General features: G+C 47.6%; 2 protein-coding genes across 6 annotated transcripts; both read right to left on the bottom strand.

The window, feature by feature from the left end:
• Window positions 1–752: 752 nt before the first annotated feature.
• Window positions 753–18,852, bottom strand: nrf1 (nuclear respiratory factor 1). 5 transcript variants are annotated; one of them, XM_035426486.1, is made up of 11 exons: window positions 18,719–18,852; window positions 15,216–15,459; window positions 14,308–14,422; window positions 13,231–13,357; window positions 12,730–12,870; window positions 9,643–9,801; window positions 9,135–9,341; window positions 8,267–8,389; window positions 7,167–7,324; window positions 4,892–5,016; window positions 753–2,546 (listed from the first exon to the last, which is right to left on the bottom strand). In XM_035426486.1, the coding sequence occupies exons 2-11, from the start codon at window positions 15,433–15,435 to the stop codon at window positions 2,386–2,388; spliced, it is 1,536 nt and encodes a 511-aa protein (XP_035282377.1). In that variant the 5' UTR covers window positions 15,436–15,459; window positions 18,719–18,852; the 3' UTR covers window positions 753–2,385. The 5 variants fall into 5 exon arrangements, with proteins under 5 accessions (XP_035282377.1, XP_035282375.1, XP_035282374.1 ...); XM_035426484.1 differs by lacking the exon at window positions 18,719–18,852 and adding an exon at window positions 15,770–18,693 and having other exon boundaries at window positions 4,910–5,016; XM_035426483.1 differs by lacking the exon at window positions 18,719–18,852 and adding an exon at window positions 15,770–18,693 and having other exon boundaries at window positions 8,267–8,377.
• A 620-nt stretch (window positions 18,853–19,472) lies between these two features.
• LOC118232271 (small lysine-rich protein 1) lies at window positions 19,473–20,636 on the bottom strand. Its single transcript, XM_035427120.1, has 3 exons — window positions 20,488–20,636; window positions 20,034–20,092; window positions 19,473–19,778 (listed from the first exon to the last, which is right to left on the bottom strand). The coding sequence occupies exons 2-3, from the start codon at window positions 20,034–20,036 to the stop codon at window positions 19,524–19,526; spliced, it is 258 nt and encodes an 85-aa protein (XP_035283011.1). The 5' UTR covers window positions 20,037–20,092; window positions 20,488–20,636; the 3' UTR covers window positions 19,473–19,523.
• Between the last annotated feature and the right edge of the window lie 594 nt (window positions 20,637–21,230).

The raw sequence follows: 21,230 nt of genomic DNA, 5'->3' as shown, positions 1-21,230 counted from the left end.
CAGAAGCAAGTAGCCATGACAACAGCGGCCCGTACACTCATATGAAGTGCCTCAGAACAGGAGAGCTGATCTAGGATCAGTATTACCCTCTCAGCTCAGAATGGAGAAGCTTATGCTTCAGACGGGAAGGCTGATCCTGGACCTCCACTGCTACTCTGAGGGGCTTCGTGCAGAGTAATACATTATTAAAAAAAATAAAGAAATATCTTCCTTTTCTACACTGCATTTATGAAAGGAATGCCAGAATTAAAACATCCTTTGATGTTTTAATTCTGCATTAGTCATTCACTAACTATCACAGCAAATACTTACACTGTTCATCATCATTATTAGACACCGAGCAGAGACAGGACGTTGTACGCAAGTTTACGACGGTATTTGGCACACGGGAGAAATTATGCTGCCTCTTACATTAACATGCAGATACAGTTTTCAAAAGCAGGATTTGAGCATATGTGGTCACATGGCACTGTCTCCAAAATAACAGAGTTCCCATACCAAAGGCCACTAAAACATTTCACGTGCTTCTCATATCCAAATGAGAACGGTTTAATGGTTTGTGACCGTGATCTTTTTCTAGCATTTCCAAGGTAAAAACCAGTAACCGCTGCTGCTTCTTGGCATGGTTGTAATCAGTAAATACGTAAACATACCTACAAAATTCCAGCCAGAAACAAAAAGGTTAAGGAATGTGCCTGGAAAAAAAAACCAGTGCAAAAAGATCGTGCACAGAAGAGATGCACTTTCAGAACTCAGCCGAGAACAGTAGCCATTTTATTGAAGAACTTGTTGATTTGAAATTACAGGTATGCATGCTTCTTTCTGTCCGTTTCATATATGACTGTTTGGAGTGGTCGGCATGTTACCTGTGCAAACAGGAAATCTCCAATCTGCCCGCTGATTTGCATCTTTATCACAATTAGAAAAAATATCCGAGATGCAAGACATTTCTTATAATGCAGATACAGTTCACAAAAAAAAGTAATGTCAACAAATCCTTTTTAATATTTATAAAACAGTAAATGCAAGCCAGCACTTTTTGCCTAAGTGAGAAATAAAATTATTTTCACTGTAGATTTGCTTTAAAAGGACACGCTGGAGGGGGGAAAAAGGTGCTCCTTGTGGCGTTTACCCCTGAATGAGAAACATGTCAGGGTCCTTTCAAACAGACCGAATTTAAACTATACCGAGTCTGAACTGAACAATGATGCAACTGTACGGGGGACCAGATGAACAAACATCTGTCCTTTCCCAAGTTAAAGCTCTGAAGACAGCTTCCTTTCAGTGAAGTGTGACCTGAACAGATGAGCATGTCAAGATATGGCAGATTCCTCTATGGGAAGGCCTTTCATCTGAACCCCAACAATGTAACCTCTGCCTTAGGCCATTAGGCTATAAACCCCACCCCTAACAACTGTCACCACGGCGACAACGTGACGGGCGGAACACCTCGACGGGCCAATTCAGAAAAGGAGTGGTTTTAAAATAAGCAAACAGTATCACAAAATAAAAAATAAAAAAAACAAAACCTACAAGAAATGGAAAGAAATATGTACAGATCCAACGGTTTTTTTTTCTGTGCACATTTTTAGCTGTGAATAACAATTCACTTTCATCTTACTGGTCTCTCTCGCTGTACCATGGAAACTTCAGGACATATCAGGACAAAGATCAGTTAAACTATTCGTAAACTATTCATAAGTTATATTTTCAAGAGTTCTTTGCACGATAAGAAATTAGCGGGAAATCCAGGAGGTACCTGAGGAATCTTATATGGACTCTAAGAACAGACAGCGGACAGTGAAAATGGCACACACTCAATGGAAATGGAACATACCCCCCAAAAAAACCTGTTAAATACACAAAAAAACAAAACAAAAAAAAAACAGGAAAAGCAGAACAAAAACTGATGTGCGTCACCGTCGCCTCAACATCCGGTCTCTTCTTTTTTGGGGTTACTTGAGTGTTTTTTTTTTTTTTTAAACCATGTAAAAGGTCACGAGCCTGAAGAAATAAATACTTCATATATCCCAGCGTTCATCGCTTGATTCCCAAAATTCACAGAGCTGGAATCGGAAGTAAAACAAAAAAAAAAAAAACGAACAAAAAATCAAAAAACTGAAAAGAACAAAGCAAAACAAAAAAACAAACAACCCCCCCCCCCGCCCCCCGAGAATCTAATTCTATTTACATTGTAAACAAAATGCATTAATAAATCTAGATTTTTATTTTATCCCTGCGAGGATAATTATTAATTTTACACTGTACAAATTCAGGTCCCCCACCACCGCCCCCTTCCAACGGACACCCAGGGGGGTATGGAAGCCACGCCTGTTTTTCCAGAGACAACCAATGAGGGGAAAAGGGGGAGCGCGACCTCTTTCGTCACTGTTCCAAGGTCACGACCTCCACGGCCTGTCCGTCCAGAGTGACAGTGTTGTCTATGCGGGTGGCAACGGGCGCCATGGCGACCTGCACGGGTCGGTTGCCCTGGGCGAGGCTGGTGACCACGGTCTGGTACATGCTGACGGGGATCTGGACCAGGCCTGGGGGACAGAAGCGCAGAGAGGAGGACGGACACGTGAGCCTCGTTTCCATGGCAGCCGTGCGGTTTGAATAATGAGCCAGCGGAGTGCCCCGCCCAGTTTAGACACACGCGCACACACATACACACGCGCACACGCGTACGGACACTGTGTGTCTGGCAGGCCTTAAACCTCACATCAGCTACAAGAAAATGTCCAGAGTTCTGCTGCTGGTCAATAACAGGTGGCTGCTTTGGTAAAGGGCGGGCGGGTGTATAATTACACAAACACAAAATCAAAAAAATTGGTAAAGCCAGAATTAGTTCATGTGTGAAATAAACGCGGATAAGTTTGAGGGTAAAGAGCTACACTTGCAAAACAGGAAAACAGAACTTTATTTCACTTTAAAACATCTTTAGGAAGTTGGGTTCAGCCAGCTGCCCAGACTAGTCAATACCGGACCAGCTTAGGATCTGCCCCGCGTGTTTGTGCTTGTACAGGAGAAGCCTGCTTAAGGAGATCCCCGCACACAGTCAATCAGCGCTGATTTGGCTAATCAGGTCAGCGTGATTGCAGGGCTGGAGAGGAAGGCTCATTACAGAGTGAAGAGTGCCCCGCCTCTTCGCTTTCATCCCCCCCCCCCCCCACACACACACCCTCCCCATCAACTGCTCGTCATTCCGCTACCGTGACAGCGAGGCAACGCCCGAGAGACAGAGGCCCCAATCAGCAGGTAGCTACTCCAGAAACACGAGCCCTGATTGGGTCAGGGTGTGATTTTGTATGGCGTGCGATTGGGTAAGGGGTGTAATCGGGTAAAATGAAGCACAAGGGTCCAGAACCCTTGGAGAGCACCCCCCCCCCCCACCCGCAGGCTCATTACGGGGTCACCCCATTAGACTTGCCCGGCCCCCCAAACCTCTCTCCAAGCCTCTGAAGGACACTCCTGCGCTCTCCTCCGGTTAATGTTTCTGGTATTTGCGCCACTGGCGCTAATGAGCTAATGGCTTCCCTAAGAGGCGGCACACTCGTTGGGTAATTCGGGGGGCTGGCGTTGGAGAGGAAGGCGGGTCTGCAGAACCCCAACCTGACCAAACTGCAGTAAACTCAACTGCCTCACCTGGGTGACTTTAATTGCTTTTTTTTAACCTGCACATGTGCATATAAAATAACTGGACTGGGCTGGTACTGACTTTTCTATATACATAGTTTGTGACCCCCCCCCCCTCCCCCAAAAAAAAAAAAAAAACTGAGGAGGACCCTCAACACAGAGCCTTGATGTGTGAAGTGTTTGTACACGGAATACCTGCTGGAGAGGGGGGTTCCATTGGCGACTTGTTTAAATAGCGTTAATGCCCTGCTAATTAGATCTATTGTTTAAATGCACTCCTCGCTCGTGTCCACTCACTGACACGACTCTTGTGTGTGTGTGATTGTGTGTGTCTGTACGTGTGTGTGTGTTGGGGGTGGATGACAGCCATGCTGACAGCTGTCTGGGTGATTAGAGTGGACTGATAATGGAGAGGACCAAAGCTCTTTAGGAGTGCCCCCGAGACAAGCCCCCCTTGGGGGCTGGAGGGGCATGGGGTGGGGGGTTGGACAGGAAACGATGCCTTAGGGCAGAAACGAGCTGGTGGAGGGGGTCAGGAGTTTAAACTGGCAGCTGGGGGGGGGGGGGGGGACACCAGCAGCCAGCACACAACACCAGACTGCAATCTCCCTTTTTACCAGACCAATGGTCATCTTCTTACATTCCTACACGCTACATACTGTCCAAACTGAGCAACAGCTTTACCGCGGTCTCTGCCCTCTTCATTCATGGCCTACAGACGTGCCTTCTCAAAAACGCAACAATTGGTTGCCAAGCTATTTCACTGTGTGTGTGTATGTGTGCGTGTGTGTGTTTCACTCAGGGTAGATCAGGTAGCTCAAAGCCCAGGTGTGTACTCTCTTACCTGGTATTCCCAGGTTGGCAGTGCAGTGAGGGATTAGCAACACAGGTGAGGCTGATAGGAACAGGGTGGTACCATGCCTGTGCAGTGCTGAGATTGATATCAGCAGAGTAGTACAGTGCCTGTGCACAGCTGAGGCTAATGTAAGCAGTGCCTGTAGCAGCATCTGTGCACAGCTGAGGCTGATAGGAGCAGAGGGGTACATTGCTGAGGCTGATGTAAGCAGGGTGGTACAGTGCCTGTGCACAGCTGAGGCTAATGTAAGCAGAGTGGTACAGTGCCTGTAGCAGCATCTGTGCACAGTTGAGGCTGATAGGAGCAGGGTGGCACAGTGCCTGTGCACAGCTGAGGCTGACATAAGCAGAGTGATTCATTGGCTGTGCACAGCTGAGGCTGATATAAGCAGGTATGTACCGCTGCCATCCTGCACACCAGTTAGCGCTCCCACGGCGGCGGCGGTCTCCCCTGCCAGGACGATCTGCCCCCCGCCCTGCAGCGTGGCCTCCGCCAACGTCGCTACTGCATGAGCTGCTGCTTCACTGCAATACAGGGCACAGAAATATACACTTATACACACTGCAATACAGAACACAGAGATACACACTTATACACACTGCAATACAGAACACAGAGATACACACTTATACACACTGCAATACAGAGCACAGAGATACACACTTATACACACTGCAATACAGAGCACAGAGATACACACTTATACACACTGCAATACAGAGCACAGAGATACACACTTCTACACACTGCAATACAGAGCAGAGATATACAGTTACACACACTGCAATACAGGGCACAGAAATATACACTTATACACATTGTAATACAGAGCACAGATACACATTTCAATGCAGAATTATACACACCAGCCCACACAATACTGAGTCAGAGTGAGTGGTAAATGCGCGGGTAAGGAGGAGGGGGGTTTGAGAAAGGGGCAGAATCACACACGAGCCTGCCTGCCACTTCTCTCGCAGTGTTAGAAATAAACAGCCAATCACACGGAATGCACCGAGGACAGAGTGAGCATGCTCCAGGGACCTGATAAACAAAGAGGAGGGTTATTAGCGAAAATCGCTGATGGAAGTCTAATTGCGTGTGTGTGTGTGTGTGTGTGTGTGTGTGTGTGCGAGGGGGGGTGGTGTGTAAGCTGATTTTCTGCCTTGGCTCTGTTCTGGGAATCTGTCACATCGGATCTGCACCTGTTCCACATTCCCTATCCTCCATCCATCCCCCCTTCCCCCAGGAAGGGCAGGATCACAGGAAGTCTGCTATCACAGAGGGGCGAGCTCACAGCAGGAGCTCACTCACACTGGTGCAAGCTCAAATAGGAGCATACAGTGGAGTTCAGTCAATAGAGTGAGCTCACGATTGGGGTGACAGGGTCACAGTAAGAGTGAGCTCACAGTTGTTTTAGATCACAGTAGGCATGAGGTCACAGTAGGTGTGAGATCACAGAAGGTATGAGGTCACAGTAGGTGTGAGATCACAGTAGGGACAGCAAAAACCTGCTTGAGACAACCCTTAATTCTTCTATTCATTTTAATACCACACCAATGGCCTCACCAAAAAACAGTGCTACGCTCTCTATTTATTTTAAAGCAAATTGCCCACAGCAAAGTTTGGATTTCAGAGTAATTTACAGGAACGATTCAGCATTTCCTGTACGTGTTTCCAGCTCCTCTTCAGTATCAAATAAAATATTCACTCATGGGAAAGTCTGAAACCAAACAGGCCTGTATGTAACCTGACTGGCTGTATCAGGCGGTACGGAGTGGCTCGATACCTGCCTCTTCAGCACATCACAAACCAGGCAGGAGCTTACCCTGGTGCTTCACAGCAATTCCGTTTGAATAAACAAGCGGGTAAAATGTCAAGTGCTTTTTCAAAGCGGCCGTGTCCGCGGGTTCCTTTCCCGCAGGTGGGGAAATGTAGGCCAAAGCAGGAAGCAGATTAGCATCCGCCGCGCTATCGATGCCAAACACGCCGACTTTCCTCTCGTTACCAGGGGATGGAGTTCCCATTTTGAGGTTACATTTCCATAAACCCAGAAAGAGAAGCTTTGTGGAAAAAAATCTGCATGCGGAGATAGAATTACCCCAACCCCCTCCCCAGTATACGATTGATTCAACAGCTTATTTTCAACTTTTCTATCGCTCTACATCTCTATGCGTCTACCTATCTCTATTTTTATTCTCCTGTCTACCATCTTCATAAAAATGTTGTCAAGGATGAGTTGAATATCAGTTTCCGGAACAGAGCAGCAGTTGGGGGGGGGGGGGGGGGGGGGGGGTGTTCCTCAGTGGAACAGAGAAGGGAGAGAGAGAGAACGAGAGCTAGCGAGCGAGCGAGCAGAGAGATGGCTGCCGCTCTTCTGGGGTGGATGTCGAGCCGAGGGAGAGAGAGAGAGCTCCTGTAACAAGCCCCCCAGAGGGGCCGCTGATCCAGGGCTGGGGGGGGGGGGCGAAGGGGCTGATTCCAGCTGGGCCACTGAGGGGGGGGGGGGGTGGGGGGAGAGCGCTATGGAAACGGTTACTGACGAGCTACAAACAGCGAGTACGAACAGCGCAAGAGCAAGGCCAAAGAAAGCGTGATTCAAGCAAAGCGCCCGTCTGTAGATTCGTAATGGCGTTATTCCACCCAGGCCGCGCCCCTCCCTCGCTCCACTCCGTACCTGTTGAGCGCCATGGTAACGGTGGCTCCTTGCTGCATCTCCTGGGACGCCGCCACCGCCGCTTCCGCTAACGAGGCTACGGCCTGCGTGGCCTCCGACGCCTGCGTGGTCTGGATGGTCATCTCGCCCCCCTGCAGAGCGGCCCAGTTCTGCTCCACCTGCGCCAGAGAGAGAGAGAGAGAGCGTTACACACTTACAAAGAGAGCGTTACACGCTTACAAAGAGAGAGTTACACGCTTACAAAGAGAGCGTTACACGCTTACAAAGAGAGAGTTCCACGCTTAGAGAGCGTTACAATGCTTAGAGAGAGTTACACGCTTAGAGAGAGTTACACGCTTAGAGAGCGTTACAATGCTTAGAGAGAGAATGTTACACGCTTAGAGAGAGTTACACGCTTAGAGAGCGTTACAATGCTTAGAGAGAGAATGTTACACGCTTATAAAGAGTTACACGCTTAGAGAGCGTTACAATGCTTAGAGAGAGAATGTTACACGCTTAGAGAGAGTTACACGCTTAGAGAGCGTTACAATGCTTAGAGAGAATGTTACACGCTTAGAGAGAGTTACACGCTTAGAGAGAGAATGTTACACGCTTAGAGAGAATGTTACACGCTTAGAGAGCGTTACAATGCTTAGAGAGAATGTTACACGCTTAGAAAGAGTTACACGCTTAGAGAGCGTTACAATGCTTAGAGAGAGAATGTTACACGCTTAGAGAGAGTTACACGCTTAGAGAGCGTTACAATGCTTAGAGAGAGAATGTTACACGCTTAGAGAGAATGTTACACGCTTAGAGAGCGTTACACGCTTAGAGAGAGAATGTTACACGCTTAGAGAGAGAGAGAGAATGACACAAGCACACAGAGAGTGATACACACTCAGAGGGAGAGAGTTACTTACAACGTTACATTACATTACAGGCATTTGGCAGACGCTCTTATCCAGAGCGACGTACAACAAAGTGCATAACCATAACCAGAGAGAGAATGTTCAAAGCAGGAGAGTTATACATAGCGCAAGAGAGATAGAGAGAGAGAGAGAGAGAGAGAGACACCCTCACAGAGTGAGACATACGCGCTCACTCTCGACCCGGGCCCTCACCTCTCCGTCGGTTACCGTGGAGTAGTTGACCTGGGCGACGGTAACCGTGGTGGGCAGCTCGGACGCGTCGGCCAGGGTGGCGACGGTGGTGCCGGTCCCCACCTGCGAGTACAGTACGGGGAGCAGCAGGGGGGGAAGTAAAATATCAAGTGTATTTTTGGGGAAGAGAGAACACTTTCAACAAGCCACAGTCTATCAGAAAAAAAGCATTCAATCTGCTGTCAATCAAATTCAGTTATGGCACCGCTGAATATGCATTCGCTTCATATCCCACTGAATTTGGAAGGAACAGGTGTTTCTTACAGAAATGCAATATACTGCAAAATACTCTAGACATGTGGAATTTACGCTCTGCATATGTGACCTGAAATTAACAAGACATTTATAATATACAAAGCATTATCTGAAAACCTGCCTGTCTCCCCCTTTATTCATTAAATTCACATCTGTGGTGAAAGTGAAACACGAATCATTCCGGCTCCTGCTATCCATTACTGACATAACACTGAATAGAAACTACACACATCCTCAAGAATGAAGGCCTTGGATTGATTCTCATCAGCCCAGCCTCATCCAGGCCAGAAAAGCACAGCCTAGCCTAGCCCAGCCCAGCCCAGCCCAGCCCAGCCCAGCCCAGCCCAGCCCAGCCCAGCCCAGCTCAACAAATCCCAGCCTAATCCAGCCCATCTTGACAAAGTCCAGACCAACAACACCCAGCCTGGCCCGGCTCAGCTCGGAAAAGCAAAGCCAAACCTTTTTAGCAAGGTCCAGGCCAGCCTAGCTAAGCAAAGCCCAGCCTATCCCAGCTTAACAAAGCCCAGGCAAGCCTCGCTTAGCAAAGCTGGACCCAGCCTACGCAGAGACTCACTTGTATGAGGGACACAGTGCCGTCAGGGTTGCTGATTGTCTGAACCACGGTCTGGGAGGGGACCAGGTGCGCGATGCTGTGGGTGGCTGTCGTGGCGACGTGTTGCTGGGTGACCTGCTGGTCCTCGAAGGCGTAGAGCAGGTCCTCGCGCCCGTGCTGCTTGTAGCAGTTCTTCACGATGGTCCGCAAGGCCTGCGTCCATGATACCTGTTTCCGACACAACAAGGAGGAAAATATAAAAATCAGATATTGGTATACTATTCCAAAAAGAAAGAAGACACCAGTCCCCTCCCCTTTGTTCCTCTTCCCTGAAGACAGTACCCAAGCCCCACCCTCTTTTTTTGTCTCTCTACCCTGGAGACAGTCAAGCCCCACCCCCTTTGTCTCTCTAACCTGGAAACAGTACCCAACAATCCACGCTGGCATCTAAGATAGAAGTCTCCACCCCTTTTTCTTCCTTTTCCATGGAGATAGGCCCCAGACTCCGCCCCCCCTCTCTCTCTCTCACCCTCTGCTTCTGCTCCTCCGTGCGGACGTCGCTGCGGACGTTGGCCCAGGGGATGTCGTCCGGCCACCAGATGGGCTTGCAGCTCTCCTTCCCCCAGCCGGGCTTGCCCCGCCCCGTGGAGTACTTCAGCATCTCCGGGATGAAAGCTCTCAGCTGGGCCTGAGGAAGAGAGAGAGGATGGATGGAGAGAGGGAGGGAGAGGGAGAGGGAGGGAGCAAGGAAAAAAAGAGAACAGGAAAAAGATAAACATGGTGGTCAAAGTGACTGCAGATCATCAATTGTGACATGAATAGAAGGTGTATTCATACACACACACAATCGATAGCACAGCCTTAGAGCTCAAAGAGAAGTCAATTCTATTGAAACAAGTCTGGGTATATAAATGGACATAAAAAGATTTCTCCAGAATAATCAAATTCCTTCAGCCAGCACAATACTTTTGCTCAAAGTGAATAATAAAAAAATAAATAAAAAACCAAGAAACTTAAAAGTGGACATTGCATGCATGACTACCTAAATATGACTGAAACCTCTTTATTAAATGTCTTGGGCCAGAGATGAGAGGAGAGGGGGTTTACACGGGAATAAAAGAAACCCCCACTTCCATCTCTGACCCAAGACAATCAGGGGCAATTAAGTAATGACGGTAGCTTAGGCAATCCCATAATCCCCCCTGATCTGGGTTCAGACCCCCCTCTTTTGAGGCTGCTAATATTTTGGGCCTAAACCCCCCTTCCCCACCACCCCAGACTGCCCACCTGCTCAGCTCCTTCCAAATGAAGATGTCAGCACGTTTTAAACGCTCCCACCCCCCCCCCCCCCCCCACCACTCTAAACTCGAATCCTGGATCTGGGCAGAATGAGCTTCTCTGGATGAGCTGTATTACTATCACAGTTCTTCCCTGGGTTTTGGGGATTCAGGGACTCCCCTTCTCGATTAAAAGCACAGGGAAGGACAGGGGAAAGGAGTCTGAGAAAGAGTGACCTGGCCCAGTGAAAGAGAGAGTGAGTGAGTGAGAGAGACTGACAGCAAACAAGTAAGGGGGTGAGAGACTGAGTGAGAGAGAGAGAGAGAGAGAGAGAGAGAGAGAGAGAGAGAGAGAGAGAGAAGAGTGCAACAACACTCAAGGTTAAAGCAATACAATGGTGCCTGATTGCTGCATGACTCTGTGTAAGAAGCTTGTAGAAATTCTGGAGTGGGCTAGAGAGGGTGGGAGAGGGGGAAGGAGAGGCCCCGTGTGTGAGCGTGAGAGAGAGAGTGTGTGCACGCGCATGGTGTGAGTGTGTGTGTGTGTGTGTGTGTGTGTGTATGGGTGTGTACCCGTTCGCACTCAACACACCACCGGCACCAAACAAATCCACCAACCTGGAGATTAAAAATGGAGAAGTGTGCGTGTACGGCAGCCCTGTACGGCAGGTAGGCATGGCGGGAGAGTACGGCAGGTAGGCATGGCGGGAGAGTACGGCAGCCCTGTACGGCCGGTAGGTATGGCGGGAGAGTACGGCAGGTAGGTATGGCGGGAGAGTACGGCAGACGCAGCGGGTCTCTAAGAGGGCCGCCATGAGGGCCAGGAGCCGAACGGGCGCGGCTTTAACGAGGGACGAGCGAGAGGGGCGCCAGAGCGAGCGAGCAGGATGCCAGAGCCCGCGCGTGGCGTAGTTGGCGGGCGGACCGCCGCTCCGTGCGCCACACACCTCACCCCGAGCAGATGGCGTAATTACGGGAGAAGCAGGCTTAGGCAGAGGCGCGGTGGAGAGCGCTCCTCAGCTCTGCGGCTAATCCAACAGGGAGCCAATCAGCACCGGGACGGGGGAAAGCTGAACTGCAGGCTGATGAGCTCAGCTTGGAGGGGAGGAGGGGAGGGGGGGGGGGGTTCTGGGTAATTACAGACACACACAAGCCAGGGTTTCACCTGCCAGCCCCCCCCCCCCCCCATACCTCCTACCTCACGCCTCTCTAGGCCACGGGCCTATGGGGCCATGCCACCCGTGAGAGCCTCCCACACCCACCTCCACCTCTACCCCCACCCCTACCGGTACCACTGCCCCCAGGGCAGCTCCTCTGTAGTAAGGTCTGAAAAGCAACGAGGCCTTCAGGGGCCCATGTAATGAAGAGGGGCATGTGTGTGTGTCTGTGTGAGAGAGTCTGTGCGTGTGTGTGAAAGAGTGTGGGCATGTTCGTATGTGTGAGAGTGTGTGTATCAGTTTATATCAGTGTGTGCGTGTATGTATGTCTGTATGAATTTATACAAGAGTGTGTGTGTGTGTGTAGGATGGTACTTATTCTCTTTTCTGTGTCCAATAAAAAAAAAAAACCCAACCCCTAGATTCCACATTGTCTGTCAGGTCTAAGGCCGCTTCCTCATTGGCTGGCCCCGCCTCTCCTCCACTGAGCTGTCTCTCATTGGCTGACCCTGCCTCCCCTCCTCCGGAGAGGAGAGGAGAAGAGAGGGATGGAGGCAGAGGCGTAGGCGGAGGAGGAGAGGGAGGTAATCGCACGTACGCTGCGTGGGCGGCTAGGATCCTGTCTCCATCAGCACCGCGGCCCGGTAAACAAACGTCACCTCGGGGGGGGAACACCTCGACCCTGAGCAACCCCCCCGGCGCGCTTATTATTCTCTCTGCGGAAACCAGGATGTGCTCACAGTCAGCACAGCACGCCCTGCACCGAGCTTTGCAAGCCGCAGGGAAGAGACCACAACGCACATTCATGTACTTCCTGTTTTAGCCTGTAGCCGTCTGCATACGAGTAGCACCGTCGCACGGCTTTTGTACAGTCGGCCTGGTGACTACAGCAGTTTCAGGCTGTAGATGCAGAACAGTGCGACTCGAGAAGGGTGTGAGTTCTCAGCACAGGGGACGGGACGGGTGTTCCATAAGAGGACGACAAAGGGAGCGCTTGAGTTGATTTAAGGCCCAAAAGAGTTTCAGCTACTTTCATGGTCCGGGGAGCTGGGACAGTTACAAGGCTTTGGGGAGAGGAGAGGAGAGAGAAGAAAGATAGGGGAGAGAGAGAGAGAGAGAGAGGAGAAAACATGTAAGGGAGGTGTGCATGGAGGCGTGGCCTTTTGGGGGGTGGGGGCTCACCTGCGTCATCTTGTCCACGGAGACGGGGATGCCGTCGATGGTGAGGGGGGGGAGCTCCGAGCCCAGCTCTGGGGGTGGGGGTGCGTGCTCCGCCAGAGCGTTCTCCAGGTCCTCCAGGATCATGCTCTTATACTTCCTCACCTGGGGGGGGGGGGGGGGTGTCAGGTAATCCAGGGGAGGGAGGAGCAGGGGATGCTGGGACAACAGCAACAGACAGATCCCTATACGCACACTCACAGTCACAATGGTGGAGATGCAGGTTTCTCTGCAGGTGGCACAGAGATGCAAGACCCACACGAAAAAACAAAAGCAAACGAGCAACCCCATATTTTACATATGAACCACATATATGCAAATATACATTTCATATACGAGCGTATGAAACATTGTCCATTCCCTGGCTGTACCCAAAGGAGGGAAGGAGGCAGGTTTGAACCCAGGGCAGGTAGGGCGGGCCGGGGGGGGCTGGGAGGGGCAAGGCAGGAAGAGGGAGGGACTCACCACGTTCTCCAGGGGCGCGGCCCCGAACACTTTGAACACGGCGTTGGGTTTGGAGGGCGAGATGCACAGGACGATGGCCTGCTGTCCCACTCTGGTGGTGTACTCGTCTAGAGTGGCTCTCAGTTTCCTACAGAAGAGGCACAGCAAATCAAACAAATTAGCCCAACTGCTAACTCTGTAAAACTGGCTCGTACACCCTGCCAAATAAACAAAGTGGTGAATGAGATTCCGTAGTCTCTCCACCTGCTCAGCACCCCCGCTCTCCCTACGGTTTTTGTTCTTTATACGCTGCATACACAATGGAAGACGGGGATCACCTCCATCTGCTGGTAGCTTTTATGAATTACACACATTATACACTGAAAAATTACTATTCGTGGTTGTGTTATTTTAACTGATGGACAGGGATAATAAGCAAGGACAACTGAATATGACCATACATGGTTTATGTTTTAAAATGCGTATGGTTTATTTTTTGCGCATGAGCCAACACATACTATCCAACTGTCGCAAAATTTAAAATGTATAACGGTTTACAACAGCTGGTCTCGAACTCTAAGTTGACTTTAACGAGTTCGCAACATTCATCTTATTAAGCATGCGGCCCTCTTCCGGACCCAAGGGAGGCCCCGCCCACTTTGGCACGGGACCAGCTGTGGCGCAGTAGCGTGCGCTATCTCGCGAGGGACCCGTAAATTCAGCGCCCCGACCTCCCACGGGTCCTTGTTAGCGTGCGCGCAAATGTTTGTGCGACTCGATTTTCAGCCCTACCTGGTTTGTGATGAGTATGCGGCCACAAGATCTTATTTGTAAGGGCGTGTTTAATGCCCTGGTACACTACCTCTTATTAATATGTGTGGCTTGGCTACACATTCGCTGAGAATTATCCCTAACTCAACAGACTTTACACATGTGAATGAATTTAGTTTGGATACTACAGGTTGGAATATTCATACACTGTTTGTCATGGTACACACTGGAATCACTGTGTTTACACAATAAAACAACACTAGTTGTATGAACCTATTTATGCTCATATTAAGATTACTGTGTCTAGGCTCCAGGTAGAAGGCTCACCTGAGGAGGCGGGTCTGTTGTCTTTTTCGGATGGAGGGGTTGGACTCAAAGATGTGCGGTCGTTTCCGCTTCTTCCCTGTTGCCACGGCAGCGGCTGCCGCCATACCAACGGGGCCTGGGGAGAGATGGCAGGCAATGTGACACGTTCGCATCTTAAGGTCCTTCACAGACGTTCTTATCCAGAACAACCGAAATGCTTTTCATTTTTTACACACTGGCCTTTCTCACAGCTGGATTAAAAACTGTCAAATTAAGTACCCTTGGTCGAAGGGATAGCAACAGTGCCCCCATTTGGGAGTTGAACAAGCTCCCTAACCATTATACAAAACTGCTGGGACACATTTTCAGAACACAGCCCCCCAAGGGCTTCCTTGTGTCCCATTTCACTCTCACCCTCACACACCACCTTAATAAACTCCTGGAACTGAGCCGTAGGCCAAACTCCCTTTTCCAGATGGATACTACAGACAGTAACCTTTCAAGTAAAAGCATCCACAGACGTCATAGTGCATTGTGTCATAGCTGATTAAATGATTTATATCCCCTCAATACAGACCACGCGCCACAGGGACAGCTATACTGTAAACACTCCCATATCCCCAAAGTTCCGCCCCAAATCACAAAGCTTTTTTGTGTTACAACTGTGTCATCTAGTGGACAATTATATAACTACAACTGTGAACACACACACACATTTTGCCCTAAACAGTAGCATTGTGACTGTGAATTTGTTAAAATCATGATTACTGTTAGACTGGGGAATTATTTTCATGCAATACTCAGCTCTTCTGCTGTCTTTGGGGAGCGGACTTATTTTGTTACACAGAGCGTGAAGGAGGACATTTCCCTGCGGGTGCGGGGGGGGGGGGGGGGGGGGGGGGAGGAGGGGGTTGTAGAGCGAGCCTCACCTGCGGCGGCCAGGTGAGCGGTGACCTCATCGGCCCCCGTGGAGTTGAGGATGTCGGAGTCGTCGTACGCGTCGTCCTCGGGCGAGGAGGGCGAGTCCTCGTCGGCGCTCAGCATGCTGTGCTCCGTGTACGTGGCCACGTGCACCTGCTGCACCTGCGCCACGGCGTGCGCCTCGATGGTGGTCATGTGCTCCGTCTGGTGCACTGTGTGGTCCTCCATTGGCTGAACCTGACCTGGAACACACTGAGAGACACACACACATATACAAACACACACACATACGCAAGGACACACAGATGAGCAAGCACACACACATACGCACACATGGATGGACACACACGCGCGCACACACACTGCAATTAATCCCAGTAGTAAAGGGTCACACCAACTAAGATTACACACAGACACAGATGTATTCTAGATACTTCATCTTTTATTATTATTTTCCCCCCAGGTAAGTTCCAGAGATGCACCCCAGTGTATCCAGCTACACAATATAAACACATCCTACACAGCATGAAGCAAGAGTAATCGTGCATCACCGAACACTCACCAAATCTCCCCAAAGGACGAGCATGTCACCGACACCTTTTTCTATAACATCATATTCCAACTCCACGGTTCAAGATAAACGAAAGCTTCCGGCACCATTAAAATTACAGCCTTTCATATCACGTACTGGCGGCTAGCGATGCCTTGATAATGCGCGCTCTTCCAGTTCACGGCGGACGGCTAAATGCTTAATGAGACGAGCGGTAAAACTTTCTGAGGCGGGAATTCGCAACTGCCGAGATGACAGTAGAACCCGAAGAAATTCCCCCAAGCCGCGGCCAAGCCCGGCCTCTTTTCTATCACGCGGTCATTACACAAATTACGCCTTTCATTGCGGCAGTATTTGATCACAGTTTTCCAGTGTACATTCCACCACAACAAACGCTGCAGATGATGAGAACGCCAACATAACAGGCTTGTAAACTCAGACACCCACAAGCAGGGCTCAACGCTAACATTTTTTTCCCCAAGGAGGACGTCTTTCTAAGTTGAAAAATTTAGGAGCAGACCACCGTATCCCAATTAGCATTCCAGTTAGCATGCATTCATTTTCAGGAGCGGCTCCTAAAATGGGAGCGTGTGTTGTAGTGTAGAGCCCCGCCAAGCGCTAGCAAGATAGGTCAATTCTGTGAAAACTGGTGAGATTCTACAGGCAGGACCATCAAAAATAAAAAGGTGAAAAATGGTCCTTGTAGCAAAAACAACCTGGCCCACTACTGTGGTGTGAACAGCAGCGCTATATGGGGGTTGGGGTAATTCCTAGTGCCATGACTGAGAGAGACTCTCCAAAAGTTGTGCTGTCATTGTGCAGGCATGGGGTGGCCCAACATGAGATATTTTCATGGGGCTCAAAATCCCTGTCAGTGACCCAGGGTGTGAATACCCCAGTCAGTCTCCAAGTGTGTACAAAATAATACAGATCTATTATAAGGAATTATAATGAGCAATACATATTCATGCAGAGATAAACTGGCCCAGCAGGCAATGCTCAAAATCTTGCATTTGCAGGTGAAGAGTGTTGGTGAAGGACTAACTACTGCCACCTACAGTGGAGGAGACAGATCTCACGTGCTCGCTGACCTGCAGAGGAAGAGATTCTTTCACATCTGCTGTTGCACCGCAATGTACCAGCAAGGGGCGCCAGTAAACAGTATACTGCAAATAAACTGAATGGATGCAAGCGATCAAGGATATAGTGATACAACAACTTAACTGTACTATGTCGTGGTATGATACATTCTCTCATTTTAATTTTATTATACATTTAACCTACAGCATAAATCTGCAAATCTATATATAGCCATAGCATCATCACTGGAGAAATGTTTTAAGATGCATAAATAATTAGAAAATACTGTGACAGGTATATCAAAACAAATCACTCCAATTCCGTTAAAGCAACAGTTAAACAAATGACATTGAACAAAATGAAATACAGCTACCAGAGATAAACTTTATTTTGTGACAACTTCATGTGACTACGCAATCCAGTGCCAACGAAGTAATATTCACAGTCAAACACAGGAAAAAGAACTATACAAGATCGAATCTTCATAGACTCGGGCTTACAATTTCACAAACGAAGTAGTGTATGGGGGAAAATGTTAAAATTAAAATACACACCTAAAACTCCATGCAATGTGTTTATTTGGTGGGGTTGTCAGTTTGAAAAAAATGCATGGCAAATGAAAGTGATTCTGTGGGAAACTACATTTAACTTCATATGCAAACGGGGTGGACGCGACGTCCAACTTAATACTACTTTTGCAGAGATATACTGTAGATGTATAAATATGTGTTGAGGGCGGGATATTACACAACCATGTTAAGACGCGCACGAATCAGTTTTAATTTAACAAAATTAATTCGACGACATAACTAGCATGCTTTAGTTGAAGGGCTGCCTAGTTTTTACCAGTCAGTTATTCATAAAGTTTCCTGCCAGCTAGATGCCTGGCCATATCGTTGAGAATTTGAGACAAATACAATTATACAGCGTTAAATTAACATTAGCTAGGAGGGACATAAGATAGGCAAGCTAGGAGACATACGATCCCATTTCAAAACGTAGTTAACGTTAGATTTAGTTGCATTCATTATCTTCCATTTCCCCAAGTCTAATGGAAAAACTTCCTATATAGTTTCCAACTAAAGCTCAAAATAAATTATATGATTTCGCCTTCTTAATTTTATCAGTTCGCAGTCACCATTCGGTCTCATCCTCCACCAAACCTACAATTCGATATTTTAGCTAGCTAGCAGGCTAATGTTACCAAACAAGATTAGCCATGAATTAACTGCCGTTTAACAGGCCACTGCAACAAATCATACACTATATTTCGTTATTGTATGTTGTCTCGATAACCCAACTAGGAGTTGAGTAGAATAAAACGACAGTTTAAAAGGAAAAGCAACATTATTCACAGGATGAATGTTTTACCCTAGCTATTCCTGCTAACGTACAGTTAGCTGGCTAAAACGCGCGCTTCTTTCCGTTTTCTTGCTTGACATCACAACAAAGAGATAACTAGCTATTTTCACAACACTACACAAAATGACAAAAGCATTCAAAAACTGGTCAGAACAACCACTCAACACGCAGTGTCCAGTGAAGATGCAACCGAGCAGCTATCTAATCGCCCTTGTTGAGGGACATTTCTAAACTGAGCGCCATTAGCTTCCGACCAGCCACCCAACAGCGATAAACCAGCAAACCCGGGCCTAGTGCGGCCTGCAGCGACATCGAGACTGCATTCGTGCTTTATCCAGGCTTATTGTCAATTTAACCATGGGTCTGTGTTCCAAATGCGTGAAAACCACTTGGAAAAAGCCCATTCTCGCCTCGCATGAGGATTTTCCCCCAGCCCTCTATCACCCCTCTGCTGCCGGGTTTGTTGGTGCGGCTGCGCCAGGGCTGAAATAGCTGGAGATTGCGCGGTAGGGCACTAACCTCAGAGCGGCTGCGCTACTTCGGGCCTGCGCCGTACGGTGTGGAACGGAGAATCCGAGCTCTAATGGAGGACAAAGAGCGGCTGGCTCGACAGCACACTGCAGCTGAAGCCCCGCGTCCCCGTCACCCCCCCCCCACAAGCACACTACGTCACACGGTAGACGTTGCGACGAAGAGCGCCATATTGCGAAGGGGAGAAGAGAATGTGTACAGATCGAATCTAAAAACAATGTACAGGTTTAATTTAACGCAGATTGGGTCATTTCAAATACCACATTAGGCTAAAATCGGATGGAGGGAAATTGAAACATCATTTGATTTGCCATTTATTTCGTTACCATGTGTGGCCAGTAATTTACATTGGTGATCGGTGGCTGTTGGGCTAGCTAGGCTAAGGATCTGTGTTGAATATATCACAGCTGTTTTCTTTGCCTCGGTTTTGTCCACTGTCTGTAAAATATGATGTATTGTAGCTTTGTCTTAAGGATGTGTTTTATATCTGCAATATGCATGAGCATATATTGTATTTTATTGCATAAACCAAATACAGCAGGCGATGTTCGTATTGATGAACATACACAATATGAATCGATACACTATCATAATGTAGCTCAGTAGATAAACTCTTTAATATTGACTACCCGAAATTTACAGTTTATCATTAAAGTAAACACGACCACCCTAAACATTAATCATATCCGCACATTGAAAAGTCCAATACCAAGTCATCATGCGACTAAATACAAAGACAACCATCAGAACAATGTGTTTGTTTTATTAAAAATATTGGCACGACTGATTACACTCATTTTTTCTTCTTCTTCTTTTTGCCCTTCTTTCCTTTCTTCTTTGTCGCTTCGGGCCAACCGAAGCCTCTGAATTCCAGGCAATCCACTGCATTGTGGGAAATGTAGTACGCATTCTCCATGGCAGCTGGACTGAGAATATCCACCTCTTTTTTGGCAGTTTTGGCACTAGATGACCTCTTTTTGGGGGACTTCTTTCTTTTGCCCTTTTTTGCTCGTGCAGCACTGTGAGACCTTGATTTTCGAGCCGTTGGCTTTGAAAAGGAGATCTGACAATTAGATAGGCCTTCCTGGGCACAGGAACAACTCATGTAACTATTCGCCCGTAGTCTTACAGTGGTACCATATAGCCTAAATAATATGTATAAACTCACGTTGTGCAATCATTCTTGAGGAGCAATAAAAACACATGATTATCTTTTTGCATTTTGGGGACGACAAAAATGTCAAATTACAGCCTATTTTATTGCACAATAAATAAATAAAATTCGACATATTTTCTACTTTACCATTGTAAATATCGCTTTAGTTTTGCAGTTCAATGACGACTTCGTTCAGCACTCATTTTCTGTAAAGGGATGACACATAGATTATAAAATAGCCTATTAGTCGCAGAAAGAATAGCCAATTGTTGTGCATTCAACGGAACGCAATTAACAAAGACCCAGATTTGTGGTCGTAACCGCACAATACGAACAAAGTAAAATATGACTAGCTAGTAAATTAAACATGTAGCCAGCTGAGATTGTAATCCGAGCAACAAGTAGTCCACTTAGTGCGTTATTAATAATTGAACAAGTGTGCAAATTAATTGGGTGATGAAAACTTAAGACAAATTTGAGTCGAAGTTGGGTAACGTCATTTGCATGACCTCAGTTACCTTCTGAATAGCTTGGGCTACGTCGGAACATTTAGAAAACTGAGAAATGAGTATTAAATAATACAATACGTAATCATACGAACCTCCTTGGTAGTCTTCCCTCACTTTCTCTTTCACAGGGTGAGGTCTTTTTTGTTGATGTAAGGTTGCCTTAGAGACCATTTTCAAGCCAACCTGGCCTTGTAATTCGCTTGAGAGGTTGCGCATTCTCCGTCGGGTTTTAGTCGCGGTCTCGTGTGTCGCCGCACGAACAGTCGCAATGTGGTCCGTTGACAGTAGCTGAAATTAAACCGTAGGATTATCGCATCGTATCAATTTATAATGATCCTGTTACATTTACAATTGTCATGCATATTATTGGCATGCATATTATTATTCCAAATATTTGGGGTGAATTATAGCTGAACTAATAGCCTACTGAATGTAGTCTGATATACTTAATTTTATTCTGAAAGGCATGCAATTGTAATAGAGCGTAATGTAATGCATGTCCTATCTAATAATTAAACAATTGTATATATAGTCTTGAGGGCAAGTTCACATTCTACTTTTTGACTAGGCCTACATCAGGGACATTTTTAAAGCTCATAAATTCCCTCAAACACTGTTGGACAGGCCAGTTGTATTAAAGTGCAGCTTTCTACTTCCTAAGGATCACAAGTTTGACATTGCATAAATTAAGCAGGTTTAGAACAGTCACCTTGCATTAATAACTAATGTTTTTAGACTGTTCTGATTGGAAATGGTTGTGTGCTCCATCTGCCAATGGTAACATTGCTTTAGAAAAGAAGATACAATAGAAATGAATTAATATATACATTTTCTC

Source organism: Anguilla anguilla, chromosome 7 (assembly GCF_013347855.1).
Source record: "Anguilla anguilla isolate fAngAng1 chromosome 7, fAngAng1.pri, whole genome shotgun sequence".
Taxonomy (NCBI): Eukaryota; Metazoa; Chordata; class Actinopteri; order Anguilliformes; family Anguillidae; genus Anguilla; species Anguilla anguilla.
The sequence above is the reverse complement of the archived record's forward strand: the minus strand, read 5'-3'. Positions and strand labels throughout refer to the sequence as shown.